Here is a 20,285-nt window from a genome sequence, read left to right as displayed (position 1 = left end):
TTAACACTCATCCTATCAACATATTTAACAAACGACCAACTAAGAAAAGAATAAAGAACTGTGAGAAACAAACATCATAACAAAATGGTAACTCAAAACTATTAAATTATTAACATAAATTAACATAAACATAAATTATTAAAATATGAAGAGCAGATTATTAATTATTTTAGCAAAATTACACTTAATTTGCCGATTGTGTAAAAAGCAAACAAGAGGAAAGCTTTGTCTGTCTCCTTCAAAATGACCGACAGAGCATCCTGATGGTGGCTGCTACTTTAAATTAGGACCCATGGCATGATCATGTCATGATATATGTGCTTGGAAAGAAGCAAAGACAAAGTTGTGTTACACTCATGAATATGCAAAATGTATTTTTTTGTGAAATAATGCATACCGGTATCCCCTTTGAAGGCATTACAACCCTGGTTCACTCTTTAATAATGCAGTGTGTTTTACAGCTTCCCATGTGTTTTTAACGTTTTTAATCTGCAAACTAACAAGTCAAACAATGAAGTGGAGTAAAATGTGACATATTTCCCTCTTACATGTGATAAGTATCAGAAATGGAAATGCCTAAGTGCAGTACTCCTTTCCACTGCTGCTAAAGCACGAACGCAGAGTCCACACCCGACATTCAACAGGTCGCAACACATTCATAGAATTTGCAAGAAAAGTCAGTGGGTCATTCACAGTTTGAAAATGTTCAACATGATTGTGTAATCCCAGAATGACATTTTTTCAACTGTGGTTTGAAAATGTTAACACTTACTGTATGAGTGTTGATCGTGCTCTTGTTCGTTTCTTTCACTCCTTCAGCATATCAGCTGCCTGCAGTCTGAGCAACATGTGAACACATCGTCTTCAATTCAGCCAGCTCCTGACAAACAAAAAACATGCCTCACCACACGAAAAACAGTCAGTCACTCACAGTTTAGCAGTCAGCCTGTGTACTGATACATACTGAGGTGGTGTAGCGCTTCCTCATTTCAATGACTTCCTTGACAAATTAATTCTTTTACTTCCTTTTTTTTGACGAATACTGACCAACACGTCTACTGAAATGAGAGAGAAACTTAACTGTGTAGCTGAACAAAAATATCTTGAAAAAAGAAATGGAAATTGGCCCTTGAGTTTGTTATTTTATGTATGTAGCTTCTTCTGTCTTAAAGCTCTGGCCTCTGTAAGATAATGTTACGGCATCTGCCGTAGATCTAGCAGAAGCAAGGATCACTCTGTGTGGCCTGCTCTGTCCTGACTCATCCATTCACACCTGAGACTCATCATAATCAACTTCACCTGCTCATCTACTCCGGCTTCCCGACCACTCGTCGCCAGATCCTCAACTAGTCGAACTACGTTCGTAGCGTTCCTGGTCTCCTTTGTTGCAAGTATTCAGGCTTGTCGTGTTTTCTAACCCTGTGCTCCTGTTTAGATCCTCTCCCTACTGCACCGCCTCCTTCATCGCTACGCCGGCCCGGCGTGGCCACCCTTCCTGCTCCTCAGCCATCGGATCCGGGAGATCTCCACAGGTGGCCTCACGAGACAACCAGTCCCTGCTCACCACATTTAATAATCACTTCTACTTCCACCATAGGTTTGTAGTTTGTTTCTATTTTATTATATTGTGTCTATTAATGTAAGTTTTGGTGTCAATGCTGCAATGAATTTGGACTTCGTTCATACAGTGCCTTTCCACTTACTTGACAAGACGTTCATGCACACAAGCATACACATGACTGGTCTGCCAGTGGATCAGGGACTCCTCAACATGCATCACATCAGTTCGTGAAATAGTCATTAATGCAATCTATTGTTTTCATATACAAGGAAACAAACTGTCAACTTTTTGTCGTTTTTAAATATAGTAGTATTAAATATAGATAAAAACTTCTTAAGGTGAGCAGGTCCAAAAACGCAATGAGCCCAATGTTTGTTTTGTTGCCTAAACTCTATGGAAATGTGCTTTCCTTAAATCCCCTTCACATACGGGTAGAGGTGTATTAACTTACTTCACTAAACTATAATTATTTTTGCATTTTTATTCATAAGCAGGAAACACTAGTACACTAGTTACACTGAAGTAACCTAAAAAATGCAATGTTTTCTGGCAGAAGTATCTGTCACCCTGAAATGATGCATTTTTAATAATGTTTATCAACTGTTGTTGACTGAAAAGGCTGTACAATAAGGCTGTACAATAATTTGCTTTAGGCCAAGTAGACTGTGTGTGTGTGTGTGTGTGTGTGTGATTGTGTAACCATTAACAGGAAGTGCCAGCTGGCTTTGGTGCATTTCGAACTCACAACATATTGTCAGTAAAAATGCACCACCGCCGCCTTTTTGCTGATTGGTCGTAACATCTTAAAACGTACTTTCAATGAAAGATAGAAATTACATTTAAATTCAATCATCTGTTGTCTTAATGCTTGTGAATATAAAATCTATTTCCTGTGACCGCAGCAGGAGAGATGACGTGCATCTTTGTGTGTTACTTTGACGATTCTTAGTCCTCGGGAGAGAAATGTTTTAGTGAAGTGAAGGCATTTTGTCCGTTTGTTACTTCTTCAAGGTCTGTTTGAGGCGATACAATTTTTTTCATGCACTGGTTAACTTTGAGTATCATGCTTCCATAACATGTCTTCTTTCAGACTAGTGTAAGGAAAACATCCAAAATAGCAGTTTATTTTACTACTAGTTCCAAAAGTTAGCATTAGATCATTTGCCAGTTATCAACTGGGGAAGTTTTCATGTGAATATGTAATAGTTCATTTATCACCTGTATTGTCTTTCAAAATGTATGTCATTTTACAATCCATATCTATAAAGAACATTTTCTCTAAAGTAGATCCAGATAGTTCCAGTTACTTAGCAAACCTTCCAGTTTCATTCCTACCTCCATTCTGAAGGGTTTTACAGAGCCCTTTGTTCATAAATCATTCATAGTCAGATTTATACAGTGTTTTATTACTTAAAACATAACTTAAATGACTGTTGATTGTATTTTCTGAGTAACCTAATTTTGTTGACACATAATTAAATGCTCTAAAGCCCAAAGCAGAAGTGTTTTCAAAGCCCTTATTTACTCCCATTACATCTTTCAAATACAGTCAACAAAGCAAAGTCAACACACATTTCATATAATACTAAAGTTATTAAAAATAACACAAATCTCCATTAATGTGCACAGCAATCACACACATTTCTTCCCATTTTCAAATGATTTTTTCCAGCAAAACACATGAATGTGAAAAAGACTGAAGTCTGATCTTCCTGATCCTTCTACAGCGACCTGCTTCAGTGTCAGCGTAAAAGTGAAAACAGTCAACGATCTACAAAACAGTGTGGCTGAGATTGTGCAACACTTTCCAGCTAAATGGCTACATACAGATTGTAGTTCCTCTTCAAGGTGAGGTGGTTCAGGTTTGTTTGGAGTCGATGCTCTGCGGAATGGAAAGTCTCGCTATACGATGTCTAATTTACACTTTGTGGTCTTCATGCCTGACTTGAGGTCTGACTGAAGGAAGTGAAGCGTCTTCATTTGCTCAGCTGTTCTACGCGTTGAAGGGCAACAGGGGTCTCAGTTAAAAGAGAAATCATAGCAGGTGTCACACATTGTTGTTCAGAACGATGCCAATATCAGTATGTGAAACACATACTGAGCCCTGGAGTCCTATCACATGCAGCTCTCACCTAATCCATCTTAAGTGTTACTTTTAGAAAAAGTTGAATGGATTTGTTGAGATGCAATTTTGACATTCCAAAATGTCCCATCAGAATTTCATAAATCCTGGAAGATAATATTTACCCTTAACTTTAATCCATATGGCGCCACCTTGTGGAACTACACAAAGTTCACAATCAATAGGACAACTGTCCCCAAATAATGAACTTGCGATGACAAAAAAACGTAATTGATGCTTGACTGATGTGTAATAATTATATTGCAGGAAATGTAATGTAAAACTGCTAAGCAACACCAGAAGCCCTGTGGTATTTTTCGGTTTTACCAGCACACATCCTGTAGACACACAGTTACATGACCAGAGTAGCATGTCAGTATAATGTTCAGTTTTTAAAGAAACCCTATTTAAACTGTTTAATCTCTGCAATACTATTGAATTGACCTCTACAGAGTTTGATCTGATATTTATTTTCATGATATTTCTGTTTTTCCAAACATAAAGTACAAAAATGCAGTGCTTACATATACTGCAGTTAATCCAACACATGAGCCTATTTATACATATACAGCATATATGTATAGAAAGAAAAATAAATGTCCCACTTGCCCCATGGGTGCTCTTGTGGGCGGTTTTGTGTTTTACTCCTTGAGTAGGGAGCCTGAGGGTTTTTCAGTAGCTGTTTCTAGACACTAGGGACAGGGCTCTTCTGGACAGAGATATTCAATTCAATTTTATTTATAGTGTCATATCACAACAGAAGTCATCTCAAGACACTTATCGAGCAGTACTATAATACGCTCATGATTTTCAGAGTTAATACATTTTCAAGTCCCAACATCACCCAACATCACCCAGGAGCGACAGTGGCGAGAAAAAACTGCTTTAATAGGCTTAAAAGGAGAAATCCGGTCATTTTTGACCCCATTTTTGTTGTCCCCAGGGTCATCCCGACTTATTAGAAGCAAAAAAACAGACAAAAATTGACGTTGCCTAGCTCGAGATCTGTACCTGCCTTGCAGCCTTCCAGACTCACTCCAATGCTAACCCATAGGGACAAGTTTTATCTGCTTTCCTGGGCCTCAGAAAACAATTCCAAGACCTATGCAACACAGGTTGGGTGCGTACGAGACACGACAGCGCTAGTTTAGCTCAAATAGTGTGGCGAAACAACATAAATGTGTGTTTTTGCATGGAGTTACTCACCTCAAATCACCCCGTAGACATTAGCAGTAGATTGCCGAGCTCAACGATGGCTTACAGCTAGTAACGTGCCGGGCACACGCTCGTCCCTCCCACTCACCGCAGAAACGAAAACGTTTTCCTCATAGTTTTGATTTTGTATCTACAAAGAAACGATCGAGCAGTGCAGTCATCATGTCCGTAATAAATCCATGAAGCTGTTATGTCCATATGTATGACTATGTTACAACATAGCAACGATTGCCTACAGCTAAACAGCAGCCCATAGCCAAAATGATGCAAGTCTCGCGCAAGTTTCCGTCTGCCGACTCCCGACTACCGTCACTGCCGTCTCCCGACGTCCTCACTCTGGAGCTGTTTTCAAGCCAGTACAGTGACAAACTTCTTTCTATCGAGCAGTGCCGTCATCTCCATATGACAGTGTAACTACATAGTAAGATTGCTTAGCCTTTGTGACAGTTGAACCTGCTACAGTGACAACAAATCTCGCGCAGTCTCAGTAGGCTAGTTGTGTTGATAGCACTAGTGGGAGTCGCCTGTGCCATCTGCAGTCTCTCATCAGCAGAGTGAGATCGAGCAAGAGCTTCCAAAGCTAGCTAGCTACTACTTGCCATTGTCACTGTTTTTCGACTCCAGGTGTACTCAAAGTGACCCTCGCACAACTGTCCAAGACTTGTCACTGTACTGGCTTGAAAACAGCTCCAGAGTGAGGACGTCGGGAGACGGCAGCGACGGCAGTCGGTAGACGGAAACTTGCGCGAGACTCGCACTGTTTTGGCTACGGCTGCTGTTTAGCTGTAAGCAATCATTGCTATGTTGTAACATAGTCATACATATGGACATAACAGCTTCATGGATTTATTATGGACATGATGACTGCACTGCTCGATCGTTTCTTTATGGATACAAAATCAAAACTAACGAAAATGGGGTAAAAAATGACCGGATTTCTCATTTAAGGCAGAAATCTCGTGCAAACCAGGCGCTTGGGTTCCAACAGCATTTGGTGTTGGTAGTAGTATAGTAGTAGTAGCATTAGTGGTAGTATTAACAGATATCAGATGTTGACCCTGGAATCTGCTGGAGCCACTGTCCCAGTTTAGAGGTTACAGCCCTGAGCGCCCCGATTACCACCGGTACCACTGATGCCTTTACATTCCACATCTTTTCTAGATCCTATTTCAGCCCGTGGTATCGTTTGAGCTTCTCATGTTCCTTCTTCTTGATGTTGCTGTCCCTTGGGATTGCTACATCTATCACTACTCATCTGTTGTTTGTCCACTACCACAATGTCCCGTTGGTTAGCCATCAGCAGTGTATCAGTCTGGATCTAAAAGTCCTACAGGATCTTAGCTTGGTCATTCTCAGCCATCTTTGGAGGTGTCTTTCATTTTGACCATTTGAATAAGATTCATATGATGGAGCTTCATAGTCAAAGGTTTTATTTCATTAAAAGAAAAAACAACTATGTATCTTTATCTGGTATAAATCCCATTAGGATCTTTAAGTGCCCACATGGTCATTTGGGGGTCCAAATATGGGGTTCCAAAAGAGTCACCTCTGCCCGAAAGGGTTTTCGGACCCCCATAAAACCCCCACCAGTGGTACTATACCCTTCAAATTCATTTTGGCAAGAGAAAAGTTCCCAAATATAACAAATAATCACGTTTAGAATAAATATGATCATTAATCGGGCGCTACGGGCACACAAAAAGTGAAAAATCACACATGCCGTCGACATTTTTTAGGACTTTGGTGACCCACCTCTCACCCAAACAGTAAGGAATGTTGATTCAGAATTGTATAGTACAAACTACAATGAACCAACACACCCATTTTCAGCCTTCTATCAGTATTAGAACAGAAGTTATGGGCCTCCAAATATGCCAACAAATGAAATGCAAAATTCCAATGTGTCAAAAAGGGGCGTGGCACTTGACATTCAAATGGACGCCACGGGTAAACAGTTTGAGATATTGACCTGAAACTTCAGATTCCCTCGTTTGGTAACATAAGGCATATTTTCACCACTTTTCAGCTAAATCTGAGAGGTGTCATGTTCATGGTACCCCAAAATTGGCTGTTTTCACATGGAATGACCCTTATACCTGTCTGTATCTTACATCCTGCTGTTATGTGCTGGTCTGTCTCAGGACCCCAGGAGCAGGCTGTGCAAAGATGCTCCTGTCTGGTGTGGTAGACCAAGTTCTGCACCTGGGGTCCTCGACGATGGCACTGGCCTTCAAGGCCATCAATGGAACAGCACCTATTTACCCATTTTGGAAAAAGTGGTAACAGAGTTGAAAAATGTGCAGTAAAAATCTGTAAAGAGTGATGTAGAGACGTCAGGGACGCAAGTATTATTGTTGATTAAGTACTGTTGAGATTTTATTTGTTCTGCTCTTCACCCTGACTTGTGGTGTCAGCCTTTGTTTAAAAAAGATATTTGCTATTTTTCAGGAAAAATGCTCTGTGCTCTGATTTACAGAATAGACAATATTTGTGTGCTGCTGAGCCATAAATGAATGACCCACCTATTTTAATGTCTGACATATTTTTCAGAAGGGTAATTTTTTTGTATTTTATTTAACTTTTTTTTACGGAATGTACATGCATGTTTCTTGTTAATAAATAGATTTGGAAGCAATTTTTAACTTTAGTTTTCATCCTTGCATTAAAGAAATAGCAATTAATGTTTTAATGTTACAGTACATTGTGAATATTGCACTGAAGTTGATTTAAAGGAAATCGTGAATCAAATCGTAATCGCAACATCTGCCAGAAAAATCGCAGTTAGATCTTTTCCTAAAATCGTTCAGCCCTAGTACCTTGTGCAATTGGCTTTGAGTTGGCCTCTAGAGTCGTCTTCCACAGTGTTACGGCTGTCGCTTTTCTTTGCTCATGTATTAAGTGTTTGTGTTGTCCTAGGATGTGTGGCCTCCAGTTGGGGATTGGTCCGTCGGTTCCGGCCCCTCCCACTTCTTGGGCGGTGATCTGTGGACCCTGATTGGTGCGGCGGCCGGCAGTAGTTTCAACCAACCAAGCAGCAGCTCCAACCACTTCAGCGGCACCGGCTCACTCCATAAATCACTCGTCCGTGTAGCAATCGGGTAAGGGCTGTCATTCCACTTGATCAGCCACCTCGTGCTCTTTTGTGTGCTCTACTTTGTATTGTCTGTGCTGGGCTACTCCAGAGATTGGGCCAGGTTAGACGTAACCCTGATTTTGCTGTGTCCATAGCTATTTGGATGTCTAGAGACACTAGGGATAGGGGTGCTGCTCACATTGTGTTTTGTTTTAAGAGATCTAGTTCAGTAGGTGATCCTTTGTTTGCATTTCGTTTCTGGTTACAGCTCTAGTCTTAAAGAGTCCTTTTTCAGTTATATTTGTTTCATTGCTTTAGCAGCATCCATCCATCCTTTAGCCCTCTCTGTTGTAGTTCTGTATGTTCTTTTTTTTCCCCAAACAACTTTAAACTTTATTGTTAATAATTTACATTACCAAACACAGCTGGTTTTATGTTGCTTCCCTTTCCCCTCACGAACTGGGTTGTAACACACAGCCCCATTGAGTTCTCGATGAAGGCTCTTAGTGTCCATTTTATGTTGTACAGCATTCCAGTACCATCTGTCGTGCCCATGTTGGTCTGTCTGATCTTACAGTCTTGAGTGATTGCCTTGTCAACCAGCAGCTGGTGTTCTTTTCGTTTTGTTTCTTCTGGGCCCCGCTCACGTATTGACCTAGTGCCTACTTACCTTAGCCGCAATGATGCCTGACAGGAGCTTCCATGTTGTGCAGAGGCAGGTTATTGGCCGGTGGTTTGAAGGAGTTGCTCCCTTCTGGGGGTCCTTCATCTTCAGGACTGTCCAAAAAGGGAATGGGTTTGCATGTGGTCTCACAGCCCCGTACCGTGCAGCTTGACTGGCATTCACCAGAGAACACCAGCGAACACCATAATAGGCAGGTCCACCATGGCGCATGGTTCTCTTCACAGATGAGAGCAGGTTCGCATTGAGCACATGTGACAGGCGTGAAAGAGCCTGGAGATGCCGTGGTGCACATTATGCTGCCTATAACATTATCCAGCAGGACCGGTTTGATCAGGATGGTCTGTGGGGGCATATCATAGGAGGGTCTCACAGACCTCCATGTCATAACCAATGGTACCCTGACTGCTATTGACGCTGGTGCAGTGGGCCCTGGGTTCCTCCTGGTGCAGGACAATGCTCATCTAGGCATTGATGCCATTGACTGGCCCTCATGTTCCCCTGACCTAAATCCAATTGAGCACCTATGGGATGAAAGGACCTATCGGAGGAGATCCCCCAGAACACCATCCCCCAACTCATCAGGAGCATGCCCAGGCATTGTCGGGAGTGCATACAGGCACACAAAGACACTACGTTGTGATGAAAATCACGAAAGTTGGATCAGCCTGTGATTTTAATTTTATACTTTGATTTTCGGTGTGATTTTGAATCCAGCCCTGAATGGGTTGATGAGTTTGGTTTCCATTGACCATTGTTACAACATTTTGTTCTCAACAAATTATATAATGTGCATATGGATGTACATGTTCATCAGTAAAGATTATTAATTTGAATAATATGTTTACCAAGATCTGATGTGTAATTTAAGTCTTAATTTTGAGTCTATAAGATTGAAATGATAATTGCAATTTACAATATTATTGCAATAACCATGAAAATATACTTTAAACTCTTAAAATGGCACTAAAGCATCATAGTATCACTTTACATTTTTGTTAAGAAATAATGTTTTATTTCATTAAATACATTTAAGCATGCTCACATAGCATAACAGCTATGTAAATGTTGAGTTTGATTATGGGTTCAAACTATTTTTGTGAGTTGCAGTTCTCTTTTTGCTTGTCGAGTTCCTGTTTTCTGTTATTAAAAACTGTTGTCAAAGTGGTGTGCCTTAAAGACATAAGCTTGTTTTTATTATTCATTTTTATGCTGCACACTTATTGTTTTCTCAAATAAATAAGAGTTTTTTTTATTGACTTCAATTGTTAACACATCAGCTAAATTTGAACTTTCAACAAAATAAATCCTTTTTGTGTTGCCAATTTTATTAGTTATTACCTTAAATTGGCTGGTAATTTTCTTGTTCAGTCCTTTCACTTGAAACCAATGCCATTTCTCACAACAGTGAAAAGCCCTGTCACCCAAAGATGAACTCCCACACAACAAAACTGGATAATGAATTACTTTACAACGTAAGGATATTTTGTTGTGAATTATGCTCGCTTAGGATGGATGATAAATCGCTTTAAAATGTTCAAATAAGTCCAAAAAGAGAAGAAGCGTCGGGTGATGGATGCAGTTCATGTTGTCAATGTGGCCATCAGGGGGCGACTTCTCTAGTTGCAAAAATAAGTCTTCTACAGTTTGAATTATTATCTCAGTAAACATTGTAAATATGACTTTATGGTCTCAATCTCTAGTTTCAAGTCTTCTTCAATCCAGCATGATGTTCATTTAGTACATTATGGTCCATTTAGAGTCCAACAGACCAGAAAGCAGGGGATGCTTTAGGGGCGGGGCTACCTGGCAGTTGATTAACCATGACCTCACTAACACGGTCTTGCAACCATTGCTACCACGCTACCAATGCAATTATCTGGGTTACTTTAACACTGTAAAGTTTATCTTGAATTATGAAGCCAGATGTTGTTGTAAAATCCTGCAATGTGAAGCTTTTCTATTTTTGTGTTCATTGATATGTGTGTAGATGTACTGTACTGGAAATGTTTTTCTGAAAAAATCAAAATGTATACGAAGTACCAAAGACATCAGTGTTTGTATACAATACTGTACTGTATATCAGCATGTTGTTGTTGCTTTGATAGTGTCATTCAAATAGTGCATACAAAGTAGGCTTGGGCCGGTTTAAACATTTTCAAACCGGTCTGATACCAAGCCAAAGACTGGACCAGACCGGTTATACCGACCTTTCCCACTAGAGGTCACACTTGCGATAGCAGACCCTGCCACAGAGACCCTGCCACAGAAGATGGCGATGTAATCACAAAAAAGAAAATATGCCGCAATTGCACCGTTCATAAAGAACTTTGCTTTATGGCATAGCACTGCAACAGTGTCTCTTCAAAAGATCATTGCTTTGCGGAACCAGAGGGACGGATACGGTGCTGCAGGCTGTGTGACGTATTCAATGAGCGTTGGAATTCCGATTACCCTGTGGCTTCAAAACAACTATGAAATGTGAACTTTTGCTCGTCTATCACAGGACTGACATTTAGAGACAGACAGGTAACCAGTCTATCACAGGACTGACATGTAGAGACAGAGAGGTGACCAGTCTATCACAGGACTGACATGTAGAGACAGAGAGGTGACCAGTCTATCACAGGGCTGACATGGAGAGACAGACAGGTAACCAGTCTATCACAGGGCCGACATGGAGAGACAGACAGGTAACCAGCCTATCACAGGACTGACATGTAGAGACAGAGAGGTAACCTGTCTATCACAGGGCCGACATGTAGAGACAGACAGGTAACCTGTCTATCACAGGGCCGACATGTAGAGACAGACAGGTAACCTGTCTATCACAGGGCTGACATGTAGAGACAGACAGGTAACCAGTCTATTACAGTGCTGACATGGAGAGACAGACAGGTAACCAGTCTATCACAGGGCCGACATGTAGAGACAGACAAGTATCTATCTGAATGTAGAGACAGACAGGTAACCAGTCTATCACAGGGCTGACATGTAGACAGACAGGTAACCAGTCCATCACAGTGCTGACATGTAGAGACAGACAGGTAACCAGTCTATCACAGGGCCGACATGTAGAGACAGACAGGTAACCAGTCTATCACAGGGCTGACATGTAGAGACAGACAGGTAACCAGTCTATCTGACATGTAGAGACAGACAGGTAACCAGTCTATCACAGGGCTGACATATAGAGACAGACAGGTAACCAGTCTATCTGACATGTAGAGACAGACAGGTAACCAGTCTATCACAGGGCTGACATATAGAGACAGACAGGTAACCATTCTATCACAGGGCTGACATGTAGAGACAGACAGGTAACCAGTCTATCACAGGGCCGACATGGAGAGACAGACAGGTAACCAGTCTATCACAGGGCCGACATGTAGAGACAGACATGTAACCAGTCTATCACAGGGCCGACATGTAGCTGAGATATGGTCACTTGTCACTTCAATATTAGCCTTTGGTCAATGTAGCTGTCACAGAGGTATTCTGTTCCTGAGTGTTGAAAAAAGATTCAACATTGACCAACCAGGCATAGCAGGAAGACTCTGACTCTCTGTGAGGCAACTTCTCTGCGGTTATTGCAAATGTCTTTGTATGCACAACTAAAACACAACATAGACCAGCACGACAAGAATACTGCATTTTACTTGACATTGAACTCATCGCAGATGCTTTCAAGCGCAGCGCATGCCACATTTACATGCGTGTGTCTGCAGGAGGATCACCCGCTCTCTCATTATTTCCGCCGCATTACCCACGTCGTTTAATCCTTCCACTGCATCATGATCAGCCCAACTACTGACTAGCTCAAGTCGTGTCTGATCACTCTCCGTGTTGCTGCTAAATACATGAGATCTGTCGCATGCACTCCGAGTAAAACACGTTCAATGACTCGCGTGTGTAGGCTACTCACCCTCTTGGGTGCCGTCTATGTCCCGGGCAGCCATCCCATTGTTAGTATTGTGTCGCCTCGGGTCGCCTCGAACTTGAACAACATGTATGAGGATGAGTGGGGCGTTCAGCAATAGCATCCCACCATCACTCCAGTGAAATGTTGGAGAGGCTGCCGTCCCGAGGTGTTACGCTAAATCCTGCGACCCATCACATTCTGTGATCGCAAATCTGCTGCAAATGTTCTGCATGTGTCTCGTCGAAAACGGGCCCGACGAAGAGCGTTGATTTGCATCATATTGGATGAGCGCTCTGTGGAATAGAATATTTTTGGACACTTTGGATTATAATTTTGTTCAATAATATAATTGTATTTAGTAAACGTATTCTTACTGTGTAAAACGGCTAATCTGTTCTGTCTGCTTGGAGAGACAGGTAAAGTAGTAATATTCTTCTAACTGATTTGTGAGTTGCAACAGCGGTCACAGAATCTGACGGATGGCAGAATTGGGTGTAACACCTGGGCTGCTTGATTCCTGGTTCACTTCCTATTGGTCCATAACAGTAAACAACGAGCCGTATGATGCTGCTCACTGACACAAATCACCATGCACATTTAAACCAGGCCTATTTTCATTACGCATGTTTATGATAACCCATCAATTATAGCTTCGTGGTGATAAAAAAAAAGTAGACTAAATATAAAATGTATATCAGATGTAAATTAAACGGAGCCTAATTCATCCTGCGTTAAACACATGTCATCAACAGGTGTCGCTGCTGCATCACACGTGAAAAATCAGAAAATTGTGTAGGCCTACTTGCAGACAACATTATCTGTATACTTCGAGTGCATTTGAAGTATACAGATAAGTATAAGTATCAGTTAACACATGTATAAATGATTAGTTGACTGGAAGTTTGCTGTTTTGAAGGGTATTTGGTGTACCTTTATGTTGTAAAATGGGTCGACTTCAAGTATAGCCTACTAGGGACTGTACGTTATTTATTTCAAGACCCACCGGAGGGATTTTCGGACCTCTGATCACTTTATGCACAATATAATTTATTTTAATATGACCCTGCAATCGACATGGCAGAATTAATTAACAGCAACAATAAGAATATAACTTTAAAAGATGAATGTGTTGATGAGATGTATTTTTATACTATACATTGGAAATGTTGCTGTTTTCATGACAAAAGCTGAGGAAACCCAGTCTAAAAATTGTTGGGTGACCCACCTCTCTACAAAGAACCCCCCCCCATTTCAATCAGGTGGTCTATTCCGAAATTACTGAATGGTCCCTTTTTACAGGTAAGAAGCTACATGGCTGTGTATGTACTAATATACATTCTTGTCTAATTAAATTCAAGTTTGCATTACATTGTTTGTGTTACAAGTTTATTTAAAAATGTATTGCTAATATATAAGCAATATAGCCTACCATTAATGTATTCTTGTTTGAGTAATGTTCTCAATTATACTTCTGGCTTATTCCACTTAATCAGTGCATTTTTAAAATATGGTTCCAGTCCAGTGTTGCAATATACATTTTGAGCATACACAAAACTATACCAAAAATATATTTTACAACAAAGTGGACATACCATATGTACTTTAGTAATTAGATGTAACTTTCACCTAGTAGTATATTTTCGTAGAATATATTTATAGATAGTGTGCAGCAGTACAATTATTTCAAAGTGTGTTAAAAGTGTTATTCTGAAAAAATACTTAAACGTATGATGTTATTAAACTTTCAATATACAGGTCTTTGTTAGTATATTTTAATATACAGTACTATTGAAAAAGTAGATATTCATTTTCACCTGGGAAGCAATTAAATCTAATAGACAGAGATGCGACACTTTGTAATCTTTTATTTCAATTCACAGTCACATCCACAACACTATACTGTCACGTTTCAAGTTGAATTTAATTCAACGGCCTTGATGGCGGATCAGGGCACAAAAAAAGAAGCACAAAACATGCAAAAGGTCCATAGGTCCATCAAAAACTGATCACAATCAAAACTTTACGCCAAAGTCAATAATACATGTTTTACAAGATTGTTCTGCTGTGGTGTGCAATAGCTCTTTCCAGGTGAAAAATAAATATACTTGTGCATTTCAAATATACTAACAAAAATTGTATCTGGAAATATATTAAAAGAATACTAACATCATAATTTAATACAATAGTACAAATAGTTGACCATAATATTTTGAGACACCATTAAGATGCACTTATTTTTTAGCTTGGAGTATATTTTAATTCACTTTCAGATAACTATTAATATACTAATATAAAATATGTTTATAATGTAATTAAAAAAGTGCAGATATGACATGTCAAATAGAATTTCTTAGAATTTCGAATTCATGTCAATTTCACCAAAATATGATTGAAATACACATCATGTTGAAACAAAGTTGGAATAAGTTGTATTTTCAAAAAATACTGATTAGTTAACAAAAGTTGTAATTAAGTGCATTTAAGTGCATCTTAATGGTTCTCAGAATAGTACCCTTCAAGTCAAGTAGCCTACACTTAATTGGCTTTTATTGTATTTTTGGAGTAGTACTAATAATACATTTATTATGTATTCCTTGTTCAGCCAATAATACTCTCTTTTATTCAGCAATCCCAAGGTACTACTTCTAAATTATATTGTAATTAATATACTCGGAGGAAAAATAAATGTACTTATGTACATTGCCATAGTATACTGCAAATACGAACGAAGAAATGTATCTGGAAATATATTGAAAGTAAACTAACATCGTACTTAGTTTTTATTTTTATATTTTTCTTTTAACATGTTTTAAAAATAATTGTACTATTGTACACTTTCTATTAATGTATTATCGGGAAATATACTTTAAGTGAAAGTTATGAGTAATTACTAAGGTGTACATATGTCAACTTGTTGTTAAATATATTTCTGGTGTATTTTTAAAATATACGCAAATAAATATCCTCAAAATTATTATTGTAAAATGCACTGGAAGCATATGTTTTAATTCCACAACAAGAATATATTCATGGCATATTGCTTATATATTAGCAAGACACTTTACATTTAAATGTGCTTGTAACACAAACAAAGCCAACTTTATTTTCCATTAATCAAATACAAACATTAGTACATACACGTCTTTACCTACACGCAAGTATACCTGAAGTTGTGCAAAAAATATTTTTTTTTACTTTTTCCATAGTTTCTTTGATTGCATGTTGGACAATGGTGAATTGTTTTTCTTCTCCATATAATTAATGGGAAATACGTGATTTTGTGTAAAAATGTATAATGTATGTGATGTTGTGTTAACTAGATTACTGTTGAATTGACTGAATAGGAGCACTTGGAATGTTTCCTGTACGTTGCCTTCTTCATCTTACTTCAGTCTATTATCTTTAATCTTCGTCTGATTCACTTGCCACAGATGCAACATTTTCAAAATGAACGCAATCCTCCCACCTGCCCTCATACAAAACCCTTTTTAGCAGTCATGTTCATAGCCATATTCTTTGACTTGAAATTAAGGTATAAGCGTGTTATTAAATTTGTCCTGTAGAAGTATTTGTTGTCTAAAGATATTCGCTGCCAGATGTTCGCTGCTGATGCAGTGTAGTGAGGCGCACAGTCGTTACGTCACTGTCCGGGGTTTCCTAGTGAAGTGAACCCTACGGCGTCATGGCGGAGGCCGGTTGTCGGAAGACCCTGGATTGAAATGCCAGCTTTCTACAATTGCAGTTGACTTACAAGCAATAGAGTTTGCTTACATCTAAGTCGGGTCGGGGACTCACTTGATTTCGGAGGGAGAGGAAATCCAATATTGCACCAGTCCTGCCGAACTGAATCATTCGGGCTGCTTTCCCTAACTGGGAGTTAGCTAGCTAGCTAGCGTAAGGTAGCGTTAGCTATCGCAGCTGCTAGCTCGCTAGTTAAATAAGAGAAGAAAGGACCTCTGAAGTGGAAAGGCGGACTTAAACAACAATTTCATTGGAGTTTGACAGGTAACATAAAAAGCACCGGGCAGCATACAGTGTGTTGTTACTTACCCCCCTAGTTAAGTGGGAAAGTAAGCTACGGTTGCATGTTGATGTGGTAAAAGCCGCGAGAAGTGAGCGGCGAATGAAAACAAGATGGAAGAGGGTGAAGTTAGGCTAGCTAATTTGGGTTTGTGGGTTTTATAATGAATACTAAATAAGCGTGGCACTCTACCGTGGTTCGCTGTCTGAACATTCATTTGCATAGTTAAACATAGTTGCCGAGTGTAGGCTATAACTGGAAACTGCACATTCCATCGGTTCCCTGCTAAGATAAACTAGCTCAAAGTTTTGTCATTTTGTTAGCTTCCGTGCTAGCCTCGTGCTTCACGTTAGCTAACGCTACTTTGCTTGGCAACCTTAGTGGACGCTGGACTAGCATCCCTCTCACTTCATGTTTATTGAACAAACGTTCGCGTAAAATAAAAATATGGAACGACTGTTAACATTTGGCCCAAGTTGCTGCGGTTATGATGTGGAATTACAGTACTAGCTGTTGGTTTTATTCTTTTGCAAGTGTTATGTTTGTGTAACGCGGATAACCATAATACTAGCACAACGCAAAAAAGCTAACGTTAGCAAACAGCAATTGGTTATACATATGGGGGCAGTCATTATGATGTAGCAATAAACTCTCTGGCGTAAATCAAACTGCTGGTGGTATTACGATAATGGCGATTGTTGTGGGATATATTTCTCCGCTGGTATTTAGGGGTAAAATGTTGTCTGGCGCGTTGGCAGTGTCTGCATACATTACTGCCAACCTACCCCGCCAATAGCTAATATTGGCGTCATTAGCCGGCAAGAGCTAGTTGGCTACAAGCTAAAGTATAGCCACACTTAGACTAGATGACATCAAGGCTGACAATAGCCAGGTCACTATTAGATGTTTTGGGGCTTGGTTATGGTTAGTGTAGCTTTTTAATGTTTTGAGTGTCCACTGAGCTTTGTTCGGATGTGGAAACACGCTGCTGCTGCTCAGGCCTGATGGGCCTCGGCGGTGAGGGAACAAATACAGCCAAGTTAACAGTTGCATGTAGCAGCAGCCACTGGTGCATCTCCAGTCTGTTTTGGTGAACAGTTGAGCATCTCTTAGAACTAAAACACATGGAATGTATGCTCTGCTTTCTACATATTTTCACACATAAAATAACTTGTTTATAAATATATTGTCAGCTTCCCAAGGATTGTTCATTGGTTGAACTTGGATGCAGAGCTATCGTTTATCAGATAAGGAGTACTGGTCTGCAGATGCATTTTTACTGTGTAAGCATAGATGATTTGCACCAGTAATGTGTTATTTTAGCACACTGACATTTTATCAGATCCTCTTCATAAAAACTTTTGGGAAAGTATAATGTTACTGAAATGAATCAGCTTTGGCGAAGGCACAGTCCTGGCATTTTCCCAGACAGTATTTCTATTGTTGTTAATTTGTATCTTCTCACACAGGTTAACCACGTGGAACATAATACTACAAGTTGTCGGGGGGAGTCTGTATTTTGGACTTCAACATGGCTGGACGCAGTGAGGATGAAAGTGTAAGCAACAGCAGTGGAGATTCAAGGTAAACAATCTGATCATCTTTGACAAACGGACATGTAAATGGCTTGAGGATAGTGGTTTAAATTCTTATAATTTTATTGAAATGTCCCTTCTGATGAGTCAGCTAATAGTGTGTATATATAAAAAATGTTAACTGTGTATCTGAGCCTTATTTTTTAACATTAGACCATGGCAAATACTTCATAACTCTTGTCCCATTTCTGTGTCTGGGACACTGCCATTTTCAGTTTGGTTCATTTGAAATGTGGTTATTTACAGACTAATGGTCTAATGGCATGCCACTGTTGTTTACAGTATTCTTGTTTTGCACACCTCTGTTTACACCACACAATATTCTGCATCAAGCAGAACTGAATTATTTTAAATGCAATCATAGCAATATGATGTCTAAATGATTGCTAGTTAAACTATGAACATAGGGGGGCTAATCCAACTAAAATCTGCACTTGCACAGACAAGTGCATTGTGGTAGAAGTTGTACAAGGATGTCATTTTGTGCAGGACATCCCTTACTCTCCAGCTGCATTAACACTTTTCTTATTGAAATAAAACAAGGGGTCATCTCTCATTGCTGCAAGCTTGCAACACTTTAAATGTCTATATGCCATCATGTTTATCTGTGCACAAGGCCAGAATTGATGCTAAGAATGGCCAAACAGCAATAGCAAAGGGTAATATTTGTTGTGGCAGGTATTATATTGAAACATGTTTTGAATGAGTAAAGGATGAGAAGCTGACTTGATTTGTGAATGATTAATCTATGAATTACTAATGGACGCATACATGTTTTCTTCTGTTTTTTTTCTTTCCATGTGCTAGTAATTCTGATGATGAATCTGGTTCTGGATCAGGCTCAGCATCAGGGTCAGCCTCAGGCTCCAGTTCCAGCTCCTCCAGCAGCAGTAGCCAATCAGGGAGCAGTGACTCAGGTAGTGGCTCAGACTCTGGAAGCCAGTCAGATTCTGACACAGAGAAATCCAAGGAGAAGATTGAACCGCCAAACAAGTCAAACATCGACGGAGCTGAGGTAAAGAAATGTGATTTATGTGACTGATCATACAAATACATTCCTTTAAGACTCACATATTAGAATACATATTTCATTCTGTATAGCATGTTTATCTTTCTGAGAGTAACATACTATACAGAAAAACCTTGGACATCCAGTCAGATATTTTTATGCCAATAACAGCTTCTTTTCACAGTACTTCAAGCTGCCTTTCTACCAGATCTTATTAAGATAAGATAATATTTTATTTGTCCCATGCAGATAGGATAGTGAAACAACAAGAGGCAGAACAGGATAAATAAGTAACAGAGTAAAAAATGTAATATAAAAATATTGTAGACAGACCTGAGTGGTTAAGTTGACTTTATTGCGTGGACAGATAAAATACAATATATGAAATGTTGATATTGCACAGAATATTGATACTGTCATTGCACATGAATGAATGAGTCCAAAGAACACATGCAAAGTTGCAGTAAAGAAGAGTTCAGATCGTTTGAACTTTGACCTAGTCACATGACGCATCTTCAGATCACTGTTAAGGCGCACTTACACTAGAACCAGGGGGGCAGTCGAATAGTCAAAAAATAAGGTCCTAACTCCTATTCCTTGACCTTTGGAGAAAGCGTCACGGGGTTAAGGAAAGGCGATAGGAGAACTCAAAAGGATTTAGGAAAAGACGACCGCGCTGTTCAAAGAATCCGACCAGACTTTCACTAAGCTACGTCATTATAATGCAGTCGCTGATGATTGACAGCTGATGATCGGTCCTTGGCGATTGATGTGCGTCTGCGTTGGAGAAACTACAATAATGGACTACAAAAAGTGCGTCGTCTACTTTTCCCCATGTTGTTGGTTTTATAAACAGCTGGTTCACTGACCGGCTTCAGGTCCAGCCGCTCCTCCTTCCTGTTTGACCGTTTGCTGTATTTACATTTCATTTGTGGTTTTAGTTTCGTTTTTGTCAAGTTTGTAACATGATTGAAATAAATAAAAATACCATTCAATTATTATCACTGTCCACACACATTTATCAACACAATTCCAATGACTATATGTCTGCATGAAAGTGATTGTTAAATATGCAAATGCACATA

At 39.6% G+C, this 20,285-nt stretch overlaps 2 protein-coding genes across 2 annotated transcripts in view; one reads left to right on the top strand and one right to left on the bottom strand.

The window, feature by feature from the left end:
• The window catches only part of syk (spleen tyrosine kinase), a 55,948-nt gene extending 43,168 nt beyond the window's left edge, over positions 1-12,780 (bottom strand). The window contains exons 1-2 of the mRNA XM_084034437.1: positions 12,579-12,780; positions 773-880 (exon numbers count right to left, since the gene is read on the bottom strand). The gene's annotated coding sequence lies outside the window, so the exon portion shown is untranslated. The remainder of the gene's footprint in view (positions 1-772; positions 881-12,578) is intronic.
• A 3,456-nt stretch (positions 12,781-16,236) lies between these two features.
• Positions 16,237-20,285, top strand: part of chd1 (chromodomain helicase DNA binding protein 1) — a 48,801-nt gene continuing 44,752 nt past the window's right edge. Inside the window, exons 1-3 of the mRNA XM_084034427.1 lie at positions 16,237-16,580; positions 18,066-18,180; positions 18,999-19,206. Of these exons, the coding sequence (XP_083890553.1) occupies positions 18,128-18,180; positions 18,999-19,206 (261 nt within the window). The 5' untranslated portion in view covers positions 16,237-16,580; positions 18,066-18,127. The remainder of the gene's footprint in view (positions 16,581-18,065; positions 18,181-18,998; positions 19,207-20,285) is intronic.

Source organism: Eutrigla gurnardus (assembly GCF_963514095.1).
Source record: "Eutrigla gurnardus genome assembly, chromosome: 19".
Lineage (NCBI taxonomy): Eukaryota > Metazoa > Chordata > Actinopteri > Perciformes > Triglidae > Eutrigla > Eutrigla gurnardus.
Note: the sequence above shows the minus strand (reverse complement) of the source record. Positions and strands in the feature narration are given on the sequence as shown.